A 19,418-nucleotide genomic window follows, 5' to 3' on the forward strand; every position below is an offset into this window, starting at 1 on the left:
GTCTGGAGCACTTCAATAAGTACTATTCCATTTTCTATGTCGGCGTCTGCATTGATCTCAACATAGAAGTTGAAAGTTACAGCTCTAAGGTGTGCAGGAAAAATGAATGGTTCATAAAACAACTGTGAGTTTTTGAGATTGTGCGTGTTTTTGCTTGGAGAAGGAGCCTTTTGAAGGAATGCCTGAGCACTATTGATCTGTTTGTGAGAGGCCTTTGACACTGAGATGTGCCAGAAACCTTTGTAACTGTGACTGAGTGAATGTCTGAAAAGCAGATACTTACCTGTTTGCCCTGAACTAAAACATTAGTAATGGATGGGGCCAGGCTGTCCACTACTTTACTTAATAGACTTGCTGCACGACGTACAACCGACCTGGGGGCAAAGAAGAGAGCAGGCCAGATGTTCACAAGTCTAAAAAATGATGAATGAATGGGACCTCGATTAGGGATTTAAAAAATATATATGGTTGAGTCCTCACATAAGTATTTGGAGGAAACACTGTGAGCCCAAGACATTAGAATTAACAGCTGAAACATTCCAGACTATTGGATCATCCAGAATAAGGGAGGGATGATCCTTCACCCTTACCTCTGCCACCAGGCTGTACCAAAGGCATTATCGGTATCATTATCAATTTTAAAAGAACAGGGAGCCTAAGTATTCCTTTAATTGGGGTGGAGGAAGGGAGTATGGGAAAGAATTAAGAGGGTATTCTGATTTTGCATTAACAAATTCACTATTAAGTCTGTCACTGATACATATGACCTATTCCTATAACCACTTCGTTTCTTTTTGTACCTCATAACCCAATCCCTGGATCAGAGGACTCAGTACTGAATTTTAGAAAGTGCTACAATGAAATACCAGCACTTTTTTTCTTGATAAAGCCAGAATGTTGGGGAAAGGAATTCACACTGCTATTTTTACATTCCTGAAAAAGTCTTAGAACATAGGGAGAACAGATTTTTTTTTTTTAAAGTACAGCACATGCAATACATAAGACATTTTCCCACTCAAAGTAAAAATTCATGTGGAATGTTCAGATGGAGAAAAGGAAATAAAAATGTAGGTTTGAAATTAACTACAATTTTTTAAACAAAATTCAGGATATCCGCAGAAACTGGCCTATAAAAAGCATTTATATTTCTTAATTTCAACATAAATAGGAGTAGTAGAAAATTAAGTCAAAAACTGATAGTTAGTAAAACAAACATTTCCTACTTTTAGAGAAGCTTTCATCCACACACCATAAGACCAAAAGACACGTTTAAACTGTAGACTGCAAATAAGCCCACACGTTTCAAGCAGCTTGAGCTTCCAGATTCTGTGCATGTTACCTGTTTCCCATGTACCAGAAAAGTAGTAATGTGTGGGGCTATAGAGGAAGAAAATTTCTGGGTAAATGCAGCCCCGTAGCGTACCGCCAACCTGGGTGTGTCAGTGGAAAGCCATAAAAGGGAAAATAGAATAAATAAAACTTCCAGGAGTTTGTTCTTTTAAACATAACATTCATCATTCTAAATGTTTGCTAGTTAATGATTTAACCTAGAATACAAGCATAATACGTAAACAAGAATAGGTTTGCTTAGCCAAAAATAAGAATATAGATCATATTTGAAATTTACTGGCTAAAAAGCAATATTTATTGGCTTGCATGACTTACTGTACTGAGAATTTGAGATTTAATCACAGGATTACTCCATTATTTCTTCTGAGTAGAAATGATATATACTATAAAAATAAGAGTTGAAGTTCTATACATAGGTTATTTGGTAGAGCCCCTTTATATTAGAGATTAGAAACATGAGGCTTGACACTTATAAAAAATTAAATGAGTTATTTGACAAAAATGTACACACACAAACTCAATGTTTGTTAAGTTCTGCTAATAAGATGATTAGAACTGCATCAAAATGCAAAGGGTCATAATGTAAGCATATCTTTCCCATTGTGAATTTAAACAACTTTATCTAAATTTACCTAATTTTTTTTTTAATCCCCAAGAAGTGACTACCTCTGTAGAACAAATTGGTTATTTTTCATGAAGCAACTATAATCACTGGGATTTATTCGACTTAAGTGATAAAGAGAACTGTCTTTTAAGTACCTTATTTATAATTAATTGTAAGTAAATGAGCCATTGGTCTCTCTTTGTGGCTTTCTATAAGTTTTTGAAAAACAAAAACTAAAGTACTTTGCTGAGACAGAGGAGGTATAGAGTAGGAAAGAGTCATTAGGATGTCATCCCAGGAAATACTCTCCAGGTTGAATCCCTATGGAGGTTTTTATTCTCAGACATTTTCTTTTTTAGAAAAATATTGGGATAGTCACGCTGCAATGAAATGTAGGCACATCCTTAGAAAGTAGATAGTCATGGTGTCATAACCTCAGAGTTTAAAGGTAAAAATTAGGGTGAATAACCATCTTTAAGATTGATCCATTATCTTAAAGCTACTGAATATGACAACATACACACACACACACAAAAAAAAAAAAACTCACAAAAACTCACAATGACAGGGACACTAATACAAACCAAAGCTTTTTGCTGCCAGCTCTTCTATAGAGTCTCTCAATGTGATCAGAAACGGTACCTAGACATTGGATAATAGAGTCTTTGATGAAGAAAGCTTTTAATTAAAGACATAACATTTATTCCCCTTTAACAAATGACTCAAATTTTTCATTTTGTTCCTCTAGAGTTGATAATCCACCCATTAATGGTCTGAACTATTTGACAAGTAGAGTGTAAATGTCCCTAGCACTTGTTACTATTTAGTCTGAGTAAACAATTTTGGTATTTTATTTCTTGAATTCTTACTGTTTTCTTAATTAATATGTAATCTAAGCTTTAAACAGATGCAAATACTATTTTAATTTACTGCAGAAAATAAAAAGCTATAATGAAGTAGGAAATTGAACAAATACCATAGACTTTTTTTGTTTTGTTTTTAGTTGAAGATGAACACAATACTTTTATTTTGTTTGTTTATTTTTATGTGATACTGAGGATCAAACCCAGTGCCTCATGCATGTCAGGCAAACACTCTACTACTGAGCTACAATTCCAGCCCTACTATAGACTCTTAATGTAATAACTCTTTATTTATTTGTTTAATGAAAGTTAACTGAGGCCTTGTTAAGTGTATGGGGCTATGATCTTTCCAATATACAGTAGAGCTCAAAACACACCACTGGGCTTCATTATTTGGCCATAATTAAATGTGGTCTGACCTTATGAGAGGTTTCATTAGCAAAGAAACAATGTGACAACACCAAAAAGGAAATAAGGGTAAAGAACAAGATTTTTAATATTTTAATAGCTTTGTAACAAATTAGATAAAATTATTTTCAGATTCTGTAGATATTTGTGATTTTTAATTTATCATTTTAAATTTACAGATTTAAAACATTTCGAGTCTTTCAAGTTTCTAAGTAAAAGATGAATACTATTTCCAACTTTACAATAAATGGTTTAAAAAGAATTCCCTCAGCATTTTCATTATCAATTATTTTATATAAATTTATTTAAAAGCACTACAATAATGATCACTCTGAATTCTAGGTTCCTAAAAAAAAGTTTGATTTTTAAAAATCCTACCTTTTTGTTTTTTAGCTAAAGTTCAGATGTCATTGATTGTCCTCAATCCAATTAAGATTTTGCTTATAGTTTTAGGACTAATTAGAAACATGAAGAATTTTGCTTGAAATTTGCTTAATAATATTCAAGAAGTTTATCTTTTAGCTACCATAATGCAAAAACTAAATAGACGTCATTTGAATAAAAAATTATGCTTAGTTCATTACTAAAACCATAAATATTATTAATTACATTGCTCTTTAGGATACTAACCCAATTTTCCATTCTAACTCAAATCAACATGTACTTCTGAATAAAGAGTATTTCCAGATGAACCAAAAATTTTTGAGTAGCTGGACATTATGTACTTGAAATATATTCTGATCATTCTACACTATAAAATGAGCAAAGCAGACCAGAATATAGAACTCAAGGATTCCTTACAGTAATGACCCAACATAGGAATGTGGACTACTAGGATAACTGGATTTTGTCCTTAATGCAGAGTGCATGTAGATGTGATTAGAAATGATTTATTCTTTTTTTTAATATATATTTTTTAGTTGTTGATGGACCTTTATTTTATTTATTTGTATGTGGTGCTGAGAATCGAACCCAGTGCCTCACGCATGCTAGGCAAGCGCATTACCACTGAGCCACAACTGCAGCCCTAGAAATGATTTATTCTTTTTACACATCTTCTGAGTGCAATCCTATTATATGCTATGTTCCATTCCAAATGGCTGCTGCAGAACATGAAGGAGCTAATTGTTATAGACATAAACTATTCAATAATATTCTTAAAAAATTATAGGAAATAAAACTGGAAACAAAAACTATCAATAAATAACTATGGCATCATCAGAGGTTAACAGTCACAGGCAGAACCCAGGCTCCAATACTGTTCAATCAGAGAAACAATCAAGCATCATTGCATGAAAGCCATTTAGGAATTCATACATTGAACAGTATATTCCACTCTGAGGGTATGAATGCACATATTCCTTTTAAAGGAGGGAAAAAAGCTTAATGGAGGACCAAATAACTTTTAGTGGATATTTTTATCCATATCTGATAGGTGTTCAAAACACCTATCATATCTGATAGGTGTCCTGTTATTTAAAATGTTTCCAATACACGGACTCTTACCTTCCTTTGTGATGAAGTTGGGGCCTTCTCTTTTGAGCAGTATACCCAGCAGGATGGTTTGGCTAGCTAGACAACTACAATCCTAAAAATATAAATCAGTGTGAGAAACTAGAATGAAATAAATACAAGTGTTACCACAGTGGGCAACTAATAACAGAATTACATGATGCAGAGAGGACGTACCCTGTTATGGAATTCAGGAAAGATAAATTGTCACTGATATACCAAGCATAAGATGATATAATACAACTATTTATATTAGATACTTTGGAGACAGAGGGTAGACAACCGAGTTTCCTGATGTAGCAGAATTTAATAATAAAAAATTTCAAGAAATAAACAATGTAGAGAAAATATTTGTGTATGAGATTTATACTGATTCTGCCATACTCTGAGATTTGGCCAAGGCATTTAACCATTCTCTTCTTGACTTCACTTATTCATAAATGGGAGAATAGGTTGCTATCAACCTATTGTTAAGAGATGCTTAGTAGGATGAAACATTAAGAGTGCTGATCATATATTAGGGCAGTGTGCTATGAGTTTTATCACTGTTGTATTCATGCTTAAGTGGATCTATATAACATAGATCAATAATAAGAACTGATGATGTCTGGAAAGATTTACATGTTGTCTACATGCTCACACTAGTATGCTCCAAATAAGATATCAATGTTTACAGTTCTACCAGTAGAATTTCGATTCTTTCAATAAGTCCTACACCCTATCCCTACCTATCCTAATAAAAATGTGGAAAGATAAAATATTAAGTTGCTAAAATATTGAAATGGATGCAATCAGAGAACTATTTTCCTTAGTGACAGGATAGATTTAAAGCAAGCAGCAGACCTAAACATTGGGGCAGGATTGTTAAGATGGGGATGGGAAAGGAAGAGGAAGGGCACTGACAAAAATATCTGGAGGATCCAGAAGCAACTATCTCTGACTTAAATTAATGACTCACAATACTTTCATATCCAAGATGGTCCTATTCATTTGCACTCTCATTTAAAATAATCTACGCCAATTTTGTATCAAAAGAACAACCTTTCATGTTTGCCCTGGGTGCAGACCAGCTATTCACTTCCAGATTAATTACTACCTTCTGAGAGGACAAAAAGACACAGAGCCTGATTCTGAAAATTCCTGCTGTAGCAACCTCACTTAGGGCCATGAGGGAATTGCATCTTTCTCACATTCAATTTTTGAAGAATATCATGGGTGGATTTGTTCTTCCATTCAGTAATGGTAACGTCTGGTTGTTGCTTCAGTTCAGGGCTATCGGGGGTGCTGCTTTGTCGTTTGACTTTTGAATGTTTGGGAAATTGTAATTCCTCAAAACTCTTAAATTCTGGAAGCCTGGAAATTAAAAGAAAGTGTCTTTAAATTCCTGCTTTCTAATGTAATCACAAGAAACAAAAACTAAATAACAAAAAGGGACTTACTTCTCTGTGTCACTGATTCGTAGGAAGTCAAGTTGTTCTACTACAGCTCCAGATATTAGTGTCTAGAATATGACGGGAAACTCTTATATTCTTCAATCCATACTATTATGTTCTATGCACACACTTTTCTATAAGCAAGAACTACTTTAAATGAAGTTTACTTAAATATATACAGTGTTATCAGTTATAGAAGGCAAGTACCACACTGTTTCAATGAATTTTCAATATCAGCACTTTAAATTTTTCATTTAGAATTTCTTTTTTTATAGTTTTTGCATCTCTAGTAAAATTCTCCAACTTGTTATCTAATTTCTTAAACATATTAATCATAGTTATTTTAAAGTCTACTTCTAATAACACCAATATCTGAACCAAATGTAATTCCATTTCCATAGTCTTTCCTCTTTGCTCTTTATTGTTTGAGCTTCTCTCCTAATTTACCTGGTAAATTAAATGCAAGACAGACATTGCATATAAGTCACTGAAGAAATATTTTGAGGGTCTGAATGATGTTATTTTCTACTTGCCTATCATTTATTCAAATCTTATATTTTCATCAAAATTGTCTAATTTTTAAAGCATAATTCCATGTGTTTCTTTTTTTATTTGTTTTAATTAGTTACACATGACAGTACAATGATCTTGAGATATCATCCATTTGAATCAGATGGGGTATAATTTCTCATTTTTCTGAGTGTACAGGTTGCAGAATCACATTGGTCATGCAGTCACGTATATACATATGGCAATAATAAAATCTATTTTATTCTGCTGTCCTTCCTTTCCCCCCTTCCCCTCCCCTCCCCTCCCATCACTTCTCTCTACCCAATCTAATGGGACACACATTTTTTTTTCTTTTTTCTCACTTCGTCATACATGTATTCTGTATAACGATGAGGGTCTCCTTCCATCTTCCGTGCAATTCCCCTTCTCCCTCCCTTTTCCTCCCACGTCTCTTCACTATCTAGAGGTAATCTTCTTCTCATGCTCTTCCTCCCTACCCCATTTTGAGTCACCCCCCTTATATCAGAGAAGACATTCGGGATTTGTTTTTTAGGCATTGGCTAACGTCACTTAGCATAATCTGCTCTAATGCCATCCATTTCCCTGCAAATGCCATGATCTTGTTATTTTTTAAGTGCTGAGTAATACTCCATTGTGTATACATGCCACATTTTTTTAATCCATTCATCCATTGAAGGGAATCTAGGTTGGTTCCACAGTCTAGCTATTGTGAATTGTGCTGCTATAAACATTGATGTGGCTGTGTCCTTGTAGTATGCTGTTTTTAGGTCTTTTGGGTATAGTCCATGTGTTTCTTAAAAAATTAAAAAATATCTATGTAGATGCTGGAATGCAAGAGATATTTACATATAAAAGCAAGAGTAGATTTATGTTTAATATGACCATCAGATATCTTTAACTCATATCTTTCTTTAAATCTTACTAAAATAATAGTAGAAAAATGTTTAAGGTGTAAACCCACTGAAGTATAAATTCATTAGGACAAGAAGTACAGAGAAGAGCCTCAGGACCTGGATGCCCAGGATACTGTTGGAAGTAGGGGAGAGGGAGCTAAAAACAGTAGGATTTGGACATTATTATAAAGTGGCTGTAATTTGAAATTTCCACCTCCTTCCCTAAACAGCTAAGAATTTTGTATCACCCTAATTTTGGGGAAACAAGAGGATTTTTCTCTTATTTATTTATTTATTTCAGTGCTGGTAATTAAACCCAGGGCCTCATATATGCTAGGCAAGTACTTTACCACTGAGCTACAATCCTAGCCCTTTTTCTCTGGTTAATAGCTGTGTATCAAGAAAATAAAGTATAGTAGAAGGCAGGAAAAACAAGAATTAAAAATAGATGAGCTGACAGTTTACATACCTCCCAGTGGGACCTCTGTGTCCCTTCTCCTACCCTGTTCTCAGGACATGGAAGGAAAGTGTGTATCATTTAGTCATGACATGTTTGTTTTTTGGAGAAACTGAAGAGCCCTGGAGAAAAGATTTCCAGATATTGGCACCTAGAGGTTTCCCTCACAGAGGCTTTTGCCACCAGACCAATTTATAAGGACATTCATCAAGCCTTGAATCCTTTCTCCCCAAACATAGCTTCCTATAAAATTTTTACTCCTTTATTCTTACAAATGAATGGATAGCTAAAGATTACCAGATATATGAAAAATATCTTCAACATGAAAGACTGAGAAAAAGAAACCTGAAAGCGTTAATGCAGGGGGCTGGGGATCTGACTCAGTGGTACAGTGACTGCCTAGCATGCAGATAGCCCCGGGTTCATTCGATCCTGAGCACCACAAAAAAAGAAATAATAAAAAAAGTATCAATGGGATAATATAGAGGAGAGGGAAATTTCAAAAACTTTTAGTTCATATCCTTAAAAAACAACACAAAATGTGACATCTATAAAACAAGAGCAGGCTACTATGAAAAGGAAAAATTAAAAACATAATAGGCAAAATGTAAAACTCAATAGAAGAGCTGCAAAATTAAAATCTAAGAAATTTCTCAGAAGCATTACAAAAAGACAAAGCAACAAAAGATAAGGTGAAAAATTATAATTTAGGAAAAAATCATTAAGTATGCAAAATGCAACTACCAGGGCTGGGGTTGTGACTCAGTGGTAGAGTACTTACTTGCCTAGCCTGTATGAGGCACTAGATTCAATTCTCAGCACACATATAAATAAATGAATAAAATAAAGGTCCATCAACATCTAAAAAAATGTTTTAAAAAAATGCAACTACCAGTGAATGGGTATATAAACACGTCATTTATAACACCACCTGCATAGGTCCTCCTTGTAAATTTTCCTTTCTTAAAATTGAGCACCTACTATGTGAAAGACCCTGTGGGATTATCACAATTATTTCGTAGAAAATAAGACATGTAAGTTCATGATGGACTACAATTCAAATAGCTAAATTAAAGGTCATAAAAGTATGGTAAAGCAGAGAAGTGTCATTTCTAGTCTGGGTCATTTTGCAGAATTGGCCTTTAAAATTTCTAAGACTTCAAAATCCAGAGATCTTAAAAGGAAGAATATTCCCAGCACAAGAAACAGCATGAGCAGAGGGGCAGAACTCCACAAAATTCAGTGCACAGTAATTAATTTGTATTGGCTGAAGCACAAAAAGTATTTAGTAGGAGATAATGGTGGACAGAGAAGCTGCTATGACTATCAGGGAACAAAACAGGGTTCATGTAATTTATGAGATGTGAAAATAATGCTGTGATGTTCAAATGGAATGAGGATTTCTACTACAAAATCCTGGTTGATGTTGTAGTAGAAAAAGGAAAAGAGCACTGAATCAACAGTCAACTAACTTGTGCCTACAATCCCAAGATTACATAGCAGGTCACTTCTGTACTTCTGGACCCCAGCTTCCTCAAATGCAAAAATGAGGTTAAAGATGAACTTCTCTGACCTTAACATTCTGCTTAGGAAACAACTGAAAATGTTCAAGCAACTGACTGGTATAATCAATCAGATAAACTGGGATAGTGACAACAGGAATAGGAAGATAAATACATAATGAAACTTTAGGACAAAAACCTTAAATAGAACATATATTAAGAAATATCTGTATTTCAGATTAATTGTCCTAAAAACAGAAACACACTGAAATTCAAGAGACTACCTGGAGACGATCAACATGAACTTTGACTCCTCCAATCATCCCTTTTTTAAAAGCTGCCAGCATATCTAATATGGGGTTGAACCGGCTACCTCTAGAAATAAAAGAGGCAAACAAATGAGCATATTAACAACATAATGGGAAATCAATAATCAAATACTAAGTGTATTTCATATATGCAAAACACTCTGCTACATGATTATAGAGGGATACAAAAAAATACAAGGAGGCCCTGCTTCCAAAGGGTTTACTGTGTTAATGACTGTAAGATACACGCATTTTACTTCTTTCAGCAACCTACCTTATATTGTCTTCCCGGATAAGAACAAGGAAAAGTGGACGTCCATGCATTTTCCAATATTGCTTAATGAACTGTAGTGCATTCTATCAAAATATGAGTAAGGTATGGTGTAATGGCACAGTATCTGAGCAAATTAAGATCCTTAACCATGTGAGGCAAAGAGCCAACAACACTCTTAAATATCAAAACAGTTCACAATTAAACCTTGAATAACTCAGACTACTTACAAGTACAGAAATCATTTTGATTTCAAAATTTGTTCTTACAAGTAATCATATATATCACCCATGTTTTAAGGCTTCCTTGCTCATACACGTTTATTCTCTCTTTGCCTAAAAATAATACAGTCTAGGAATGGTACCAGAAAGAAAACAAAGCCACCTGTTAACATTCAGAACATTAATTCTCACTCCATGTTACTGCAGATTTATATTACAACAGGTAGAAGAGACTGAATTGAATCAATTAAAACCATCAGCAAAGTGGAAGGAGTTCTTTAACTATTTATGTACCTACCTATCATTATCATTATAATATCAAAGATTTATATAACACTTCATCCCATGCCAGGCACTATTCTAGATGCTTTACACATACTAACTCAATCTTTAGAACAACCCTATTATTATTCAGTTTTACAGATAAGGAAGCAGAGGTACAGAAGAGCTAAATAACTTGCCTAAGAACACACAGCTGATAAGTGATAGTCAACATTTTGACAAATGCAATTTGATTCCAGATTTCAGGCTCTGGACCATGATTCCAAGCTTCTCTACTTTACAAGTAGGAAAGGGAGTAGAGAAGGTTTTAATTTACAGAGATATGAGTTAGTTGAGGTCTTCCTGGACATTCTTCATAATTATTCTGCCAATTCAACTTCTGTTCAAAAAGAGATGAAACTATTACTATCATAGAGTTTTCAAATAGTTCTCTATCTGCTTTTACAAAACTTTATCTTTCATTCCATTTGTAGAAAGGTATAACAAGCAATGTCATACTATTTGATATAAGACATACTCCATCTATTATTCTAATGCTGCAAGTAACCTAAACTCTTTCTCCAATGGTATTGCTTTACTTTCGTATTTTACACTGTGTTAATAAACACCCAGGAGCACTCAATTTAACAACATGTGATAAAATCAGTGGAAACAATGTCATCCCATTTCAATCAAAAGGCAGTCTAAAGTTACCTTTATGTCATCTATCAGCAATAAAACATCTTGAGACATGTAGAAATCACTTAGGTCAAAGATGATAGGGTAACAAACCACAGTCTTTCCCAGAATACGGTAAATCTATAAGGAAAAAAAAAAAAAACAACACAAAACATACTAAAGGCAAAGGTGCAGTATCTTAAGTCTTTCAGATATTAAATTGATGCTTAATTCTGAAAGCAAATAAATCATATAAAAACCACATAATACTATTTTTTAAATGTCCTGATTGAATTAGTATGCTAATAAAGTAAACCACCTTTATTAAGAAAAGTCTGTGTTTGAGTAAGTATTGTTATAAATAAAGTATTTTACAAAGCTTATAAATAATATAGCAGTGAGATTCCCAGAAAGCTCCTGTGACATGATGAAAAATAAGATTTACTTGCAGAAAACAATAATCCAGATAATTAGCCTAAGTACATAGTGCAATATGACAATGGATGGATAACAGGTCACAAATCATTTTAGAGGTGACATTATAATTGAAATACATCTATAAGAAAAATTTGTGAGTACCTTTGATGTACCGAGGCAGCCAATAGGCCTATCTGGCCTTCCGGAAAGTCCTAACTTTTCATTGATACCCAGGTGGAAATAAGCCTGTAACACACAGTTTGTGAAGTAGAATCAGGCAGGAATCAACACTTTTGTTTTTCCTATTTTCTTCCCCTTGACTATTATCCTGCTAATTTATGGTCTTTCTTGAGAAAAAGAGACCAGGGGAACCTCTTCCAAGGACTACAAGCCAGCAAAAGCTGTCAACCTAGATTTTGGGTTACTAAGTTCTTAAGAACAAAACGTTTGCAGATCCACTAATGAACATTCTAAAATTTGACATTGCTGTTATGTTGTCATAAATGTTCAACTTGAATGGCTCTATTTGATTTATAAAAGAACTCAAAGAGACAAATTACTCCTGTGTCATTAGAACAATTTGACTACTTTTAGTAAAAAAAACAAAGAAAAAATAAAACAGGATCATACATCTCCTGGGTGTCCACCTCCAAGTATTTCCCACCAAAATGGAATCTTTATTGATTTTTCTGATAATATAAATATTATTTTTTAAAAAATATTTTTTTAGTTGTAGATGGACACAATACCTTTATTTATTTATTTTTATGTGGTGCTGAGGATCAAACCCAGTGCCTCACTCTTACTAGGCAAGCTCTCTACCACTGAGACACAACCCCAACTCCAATATAAATACTCTTTTAACCCCTTACACATTCATGTAATATACAATCTGTCTAGTATTCTAATTTTTTTTTTTTTTTTTCCACTGGAATCATTTTATTTTTTTTATTTTTTTTTTTTAATTTTTTTTATTGTGGGTTGTTCAAAACATTACAAATTTCTTGACATATCATATTCCACACTTTGATTCAAGTGGGTTATGAACTCCCCCCCTCACCCCATACACAGATAGCAGAATCACATCAGTTTCACATCCATTGATTTACAAATTGCCATCCTAGTGTCTGTTGTGCTCCGCTGCCTTTCCCATCCTCCACCCTCCCCCTCCCACCTCCCTCCTCCCCTCCCCTCCTCTCTCTCTACCTCCTCCACTGTATAACCCTGAGGGTCTCCTTCTATTACCATGCAATTTCCCTTCTCTCTCCCTTTCCCTCCCACCTTTCGTCCCTGTTTAATGTTAATCTTCTTCTAATTTTTAAACTTAATATTGTTTTGCTCCAATTTCAACATATTAAAATTAGTCTATGCATTTTCTTTACATTTCAATGTTGAAATGACTAAAGAAATATAACAAATAAGAAGAAAAAGTCTGTAGAAATATAATAAAAGAGGGTGCCACAGTGGAGTAGAAAGTTCTAGAATTTATATAAAGTAAAAATGAATAGTTAGAATGAATTAGGAGTTAATCAATGCCAGAGATGAGCATTTAATCCAACTAAGATACCCTTAATCCATTTAACATCCACCCCATCAATTTTTTGTTATTTTAAAAATAATTCAATTAACATCTCTGGACAGTAGGAAATTACATATGCAGGATAATTTCCCAAACTAGTTTGATCAAAGAGAATGTACCATCTCTCTGAAACACAATGCCTGATTGGTTACCCTCTAAAATAATGTGCTAATTTACATTGGCATTTATAGCACATAGGCCTTTTTTGTCATTCTCTTCGATCAAAATGATATTTCAAATTACTTTTGAACTAATATATTGAAATATTTTGTGGTTGAACATTTTCTGATATATTAAGTTACTTTTGAAAGTTCTTATAATTTTTCTCACTTGTTCTCTTTTCATCTGGATATCTGTCATTCTTTTTGATTTATAAGAGATTTTGAGGATATTACCCTTTGAATATTCTACCAGTTTGCTCTTCTTCAATGTTGTTATGAAATGTGAGACTGACTACATAGTAGGTCAAACATCATTTCAGCATGTGGTATTTAAATATAAATATTTTTCTACTAGAATGTTTCACAAGCCCCTTTGATGTACTAGGTTGTTTATGCTATATTTAGTTAAATTTTTCAATTGTTTTCTGAGTGGCTTCCTGGCACTGGTACCATTCTAAGAATGGACTTCTCCTCCCAATAACCATATAAGTATTCTATTTTTTTTTATTCTGGTGATTTTATATTTAGATTACCTGAAAAATATTCAAAACTGTAATTTGTCTATAATTTATTTTTGTATTTGATGAGGTAAAAAACAAAATCTAACCTAAATTTTTTTTTAAATGAAAAATCAAAGCAAGTGTATCTGCACAATCTGCTGATTGTGGTTTGAACTGATGCAAATAACAATTTCATCATATACAAAATTAATGTTGTTTCCAGGTTCTTTATATAGTCTGTCATGTCACAGTTAGCTGTTTCTCTGTCTCCTTTGGCATTGTACATTCTTCAAGGATAGCATCCCCTGAGTTGGCTCTGTGCCTGGCATATAGCTGGTACTCAGGAATACTTGATGGATGAACAACTGAATGTCCTCCTGAGCCACTGTGCTCTGAATATTGATTCTAGAATAGCACTGGTTTTAGACAAAGTCAACAGGCCAGGAAAAAAAATACTCTATAAGCATTATATTACATGGCTGCATTGAAACTATAGCAAGAACACAAGATGGAGTCCCCTTTTCTTTCAAATATTTTAAAAAATAAAAGTATGTCTAAACTATTTTAGATTTCATTTAGACAAGTGGTTATATAAATTAATCATGCACAAGTTAGGGTTCTCAACCCTACAAGATTGAGAACTCTCAAATAGTACTCTTTAATACAGTAAAAGGATTCTCCTTAGCTTTCTAAACTATATTACAGCAGGTCTGTGACCATGTAGACAGTGCATTCTAGGGTACAGATAATGCTGTCCACCTTATATTCATTCACACCATTTAATACTGAAATACATAGTTGTCCAAACCACATAAAAATGCAGAAGTACTTCATACTAAGTCTGCACCATACAGCAGAACTCTGTGTTCAGACCACCATGAAGCAAATCACACCACAGTGGCTGCACTGTGAACATCAACCTCACACTATAGAAGTCCTGCCCTCAGCTCTTTGCCCTCACATCTTCTTCAGCGGGTTGAAAGAGGGTGTAGCTTCTTAGAGGAAAAGGATCAGTTACTGGAGTAGAGATGTGTGCATCAACTAAGATTGAGGAAATACCTTTACTTTCAAAAGGAAGACTTATATGGAGCAGTATGCTAAGCAATACATTTTAGTTGACAGAATCTCAAAGAGGAGTTAGTTTGGAACACAAAGGCTGCAGCCACAAAGAACAATCTTCCTTCTTAACACATGCATAGGGAAACTGGGTTCTTGGTTACAAATCTGTCTTTTTAGCCATACCACACAACCAAATTGTAAATAATTTGTTAACACCCTCTTTAAAACAATAAAATATAAGCCTCTGTGATGCCACAGCACATTGTACAAACACTTATTATAGCAATTATCAAATAGACTATCATTAACTATTTTTTTCCTTCCATACCAGTAGACTCAAAGGTCATTTAAGTGTCCTACAGAGCAAGTGTCTGCTTATAAATGAATAAAATGTCAAATTCAGATAATTTGCTAGCCATGTTGGCCTTTTACATCTTGACTGTATGTTATCTGGTAGACTCAGGTACCATAAAACAATTTTGCTAATATTAATTAGACTTGAAAAAATGAATTTGGGCTAATTTACTTTAAGGGTATATTCATGAAAGACTAACCATTTGTCACCATTCTCTAGACCTTTCAGTGAAAGACCATAAAAGTTTGTCATAAGGAACTATCTGTATAACCTTATTCAGACAAGGGCACTGTGTGAGAGCTTTAGATTCGGGCATGCTTTTCTCCTGTTGCTTCCTATCCTTGCTTTGTAGTTCTTCATTTCCCTCTTGATCTCATGTATCATCTTCTACTTTAAAATATAGCTCCTCATCATTTACATCTTGGTATAACTTTAAAATGTTAGTTATTCATAGGAGTCTTATGTACTAGGAAGACGGTAAGACTCTAAGTTTGTTAGGAGGTATAAGGACCCTTTAAGAAGTGGTGTTCCTGGTGACCTGACAGCCAGATTCTGGGTTGTGTTGCCTACAGATCCAGCCTGGTGACCAGAAATTATGGGGTCCTGCATTTTCCCATGTAATGTGCACCTCACTTCTCTATGCCTTCATTCTCTTGTAGCATGAAGGCTTTGACCACAACCACTACATTATAATCAACTTAACCTTGATTACTTGACAGAAATTGTTACAAACACTTCTGCTAAACTCTGGGGAGTTTGTTACTGTATTGTTTTTAAAAATTACCAAATAAAAATGATAGTTTATGAGTAAATATGAGTCAACAATTTCCTGTCTCTAATGAGTAAGAATAGTCATAAACACAGGCACTTTTTGGATCCAGCTGCAGAGCAAAACCTACCTTTTAAGCTCATCCTAAATAGGCATATAACTACATCAAAAGTAAATTCAAACATTATTTTATAATTTCTTTGAGACCCACCAAACCAAAGGAGTAGGAATTACTTCAGAGTCTAAGTTGTAAGACAAGAGAAAAGGGGAAGCAGTGATTTTAAAAAAAATTCAGATGAGTTTAACGGTGAATAAAAATTGAAAAAAATCAAAATATAAAGGATAGTTTTATATATGACAACTAAAATTAAGACTAATTTACGTGCTTAGTGTAAGTCGGTAATAGATTTTTGCAAGGAGTAAAATATCAGTAAGACCTATATAAAATGTTCACAATACAATGCATTAAATTAACAATACCCAATATAATGGACTTCTAACTTACTTTAAAACCTTGGTATTAATGATCATATCCCAGAATTAGATTTTAACAATGCATCTTGCTTATAAACTAAGTCCAATCACTATGCTCTATTTCCTCCACAAAGGAGCCAGAAAGCACAGAAGCAGAATCACTTACTTTCACAAGCTCTTGCTGAGGCCATATCTGAATGGGTTCCACCTGCTGAGGAGTTTGAGTTTGAATACCATATGTGTTAAGAAAAACTTGAAGGCTAAAGAACATAGGGGGAGGGAGGGAGGTGGGAAGTGGGGAGGGAGGGAGAGAGAGAGAGATTTTAAACAATGCATTTATAGTTTAGGGAATGGTGAATGAAGAAGATTAAAGGGGATGGAGGGGATGGACTATGAACTACATTAACTTGGAACATATTATACATTTGTTAAATCAGCAATATGCAATTTATACTGGAATCCAGAAGCCCTCCTAGATTTTCTCCAAAGCATCATATGTGCTTTGGAGGCTGGCAGGAAGGATGAGTACTGATTTTGGGAATCCTCATAATGTGTTTCACAAATTTCTCATAACTATGCCCCAGACATCACTGGCAATGGTCACAGATTTTAACATTCACATGAACTAAGATAAAATTATTTTTCAACATGAAAAGAATGTTGTGTTGGCACTTAAAATGATGTTAACAACCTTCTTAAAACCCTGTGAAGAGGTCTATAAAATTAATCTCTACTATTATATCAATACAGTAAGCATAAAGCCATTATTCCCTTTCCACTCCCCACAAAAGAACACACCACCCATCTGAATTTCATACCGTTGGCTTTCTGCTACAAGTGCTACGTGAACCACCAAATCATTTTCCAGTGGGCCCTGTAATACAGAATAAGGGAGGAGAAAACATTTTAAAAGATTTGGTCATCATCAGCTACAATGAGAATCAAGGACAATATTAACTATCTCTAGCAGTTCATTAAAATGATGGACACCAGCTGGCTCCAAGCAGCAGCCTCTCTTTCCTTGCTTGCCACTGCCTACTAATCAATTTGATAGTGTAGACAGAGTAATGGAACACCAAGGAATGGAAAACCATAAATCTCATCACCACCAGAGGGGCTAGTCTGTCAGGGCTATTTTGAATGATGCATAAGAGTAGTTTGGGGACTGAGAGTCATTTTCTATCATTTAACTCTGAAGGGAAGAGGAGGAACTAAAAATAAAAGTCCAATTTATGTATTCCTGTTTTAGAAAATGATTGTGGGTTAAAACTATCCATTTGACATCTTAACCACATATAAGGTTATTCTCTTTCTTTTTAGTCAATTTCCTTTGGTACTTCATACACTGAAATAGCTTTATTCTAGTATATAGTTCCTATGGATGAGAATGAACTACCCAGTTGACTATATAATTAGCATTATGTTCATTAAATACAAGCTGTTGGACTTAATAGTTCTAATCAAAGACAGCATTGGATATTTGCTGCTCTTTTTTTGTATGTTGAAAAGATTCACTATAACATATATTATACATTGTTAAAATGAACCCCATTTTGAGCCTGTATATAATTAACAGAGAACATTAACAAGCACCAATAAATTACTGTACTAGGGTGCTCTGAAAATACTCATCAGATATAACTCCTTTATAGTAATGAATCCAACATTCCCAATAGTATGCTGTAAAGCATTTGATTTACAATCAGTCAGTTCCTCTCTATAGTATTCAATATGCCACTAGAATTTATGTATGGTGGCAGGCAAGAAACACCAGAATACATATATCAGTAGTAAATATCATACAATCAAAGGGATGGTTCCCAGAATCATTATGAAAGTACCATGATGATGAAAGTATCAGAATTCCATGTGATTTAAATGAATGTATAAGAGAAAATATGTTACAACCCAGCAAAACAAGTACATATTAAAAATGTTATAAATTATATTTTTATTTGATAAAGAGCTCATAATTAAATGTTCCTCAAAAGTACGAGAAAAAATTATTCAGAGTCTGAGATTTCTAGCAACAAATAAAAAAACTAAGCCAATGAGACCTAGTATTTACTTCATCAAAAACAGGATTAACCTTAGAGTGGGCCATTATCTATAATCTTCAGGGTAATTATGGAATTCTTAAATGAAAAGCAAGTGAAAACATATACTAAAATACAGATGTTATTTCAGCAACAATAAATAAGGCAGTTTATAGATTCTAATTGGCAAATTAGTATCTTCTTTTTGAATCATAGGCCTGTTTAGAATAATGTTGTTTCCATTTGTATGACAGAGTACTCAGATCTAAAATGGCCACTATACATGCTGAATCACAGTAAGTATCTGGTTTGGGTTTATTAGATGGCTAAAGAACTACTTAACTATAAAAGCCCAGCATTTCAGAAAGTTGTGATTCAGGAACCATCTACCGTAATGGGGTTGGGCCTTCAATTTCCATCCAAGTAGGACTACTCACCTCATTCTCCACCCACAGAAACAATTCAGAACAGAAAATACCACCTCGTTAACTTCCTCCCTTTCACCACAAAAGTTGGAACTATCTTTTCTCTATTTTTATCATTTTCTTCTAACTACCAACGTTGTTGTCTAAAACCCATGATGTAACTTCCTAATATTAATCAGTATCACTTTTTTCCTGAATGGTATTTTCTCTAATAATATTGCAATATTTTCAGCTTTTATATTCAGATGTACACACACAAATGCACATATAATACATGCACACATACTTAAGCTCTGTATAGTGCCATCATTCTCCACTTTATATGCATTCATTCACTCATTCATTTGACCA

General features: G+C 34.0%; 1 protein-coding gene across 4 annotated transcripts in view; it reads right to left on the reverse strand.

Moving 5' to 3' along the window:
• Positions 1–19,418, reverse strand: part of Phkb (phosphorylase kinase regulatory subunit beta) — a 217,393-nt gene that overhangs the window by 26,598 nt on the left and 171,377 nt on the right. For 3 of the 4 annotated variants that reach the window (XM_048792237.1, XM_015488766.2, XM_048792238.1), the window contains 11 exons: positions 17,425–17,480; positions 16,773–16,866; positions 11,872–11,955; positions 11,329–11,433; positions 10,136–10,218; positions 9,838–9,928; positions 6,177–6,238; positions 5,928–6,090; positions 4,732–4,813; positions 2,539–2,596; positions 284–374 (listed from right to left, as the gene is read on the reverse strand). In XM_048792237.1, coding sequence (XP_048648194.1) covers positions 284–374; positions 2,539–2,596; positions 4,732–4,813; positions 5,928–6,090; positions 6,177–6,238; positions 9,838–9,928; positions 10,136–10,218; positions 11,329–11,433; positions 11,872–11,955; positions 16,773–16,866; positions 17,425–17,480 — 969 coding nt within the window. Of the gene's footprint in view, positions 1–283; positions 375–1,339; positions 1,431–2,538; positions 2,597–4,731; positions 4,814–5,927; positions 6,091–6,176; positions 6,239–9,837; positions 9,929–10,135; positions 10,219–11,328; positions 11,434–11,871; positions 11,956–16,772; positions 16,867–17,424; positions 17,481–19,418 lie in introns of all 4 variants that reach the window. The other variant, XM_015488767.2, reaches the window with a different exon arrangement.

The sequence above is a fragment of the Marmota marmota genome, unplaced genomic scaffold (assembly GCF_001458135.2).
Source record: "Marmota marmota marmota unplaced genomic scaffold, marMar, whole genome shotgun sequence".
Lineage (NCBI taxonomy): Eukaryota > Metazoa > Chordata > Mammalia > Rodentia > Sciuridae > Marmota > Marmota marmota.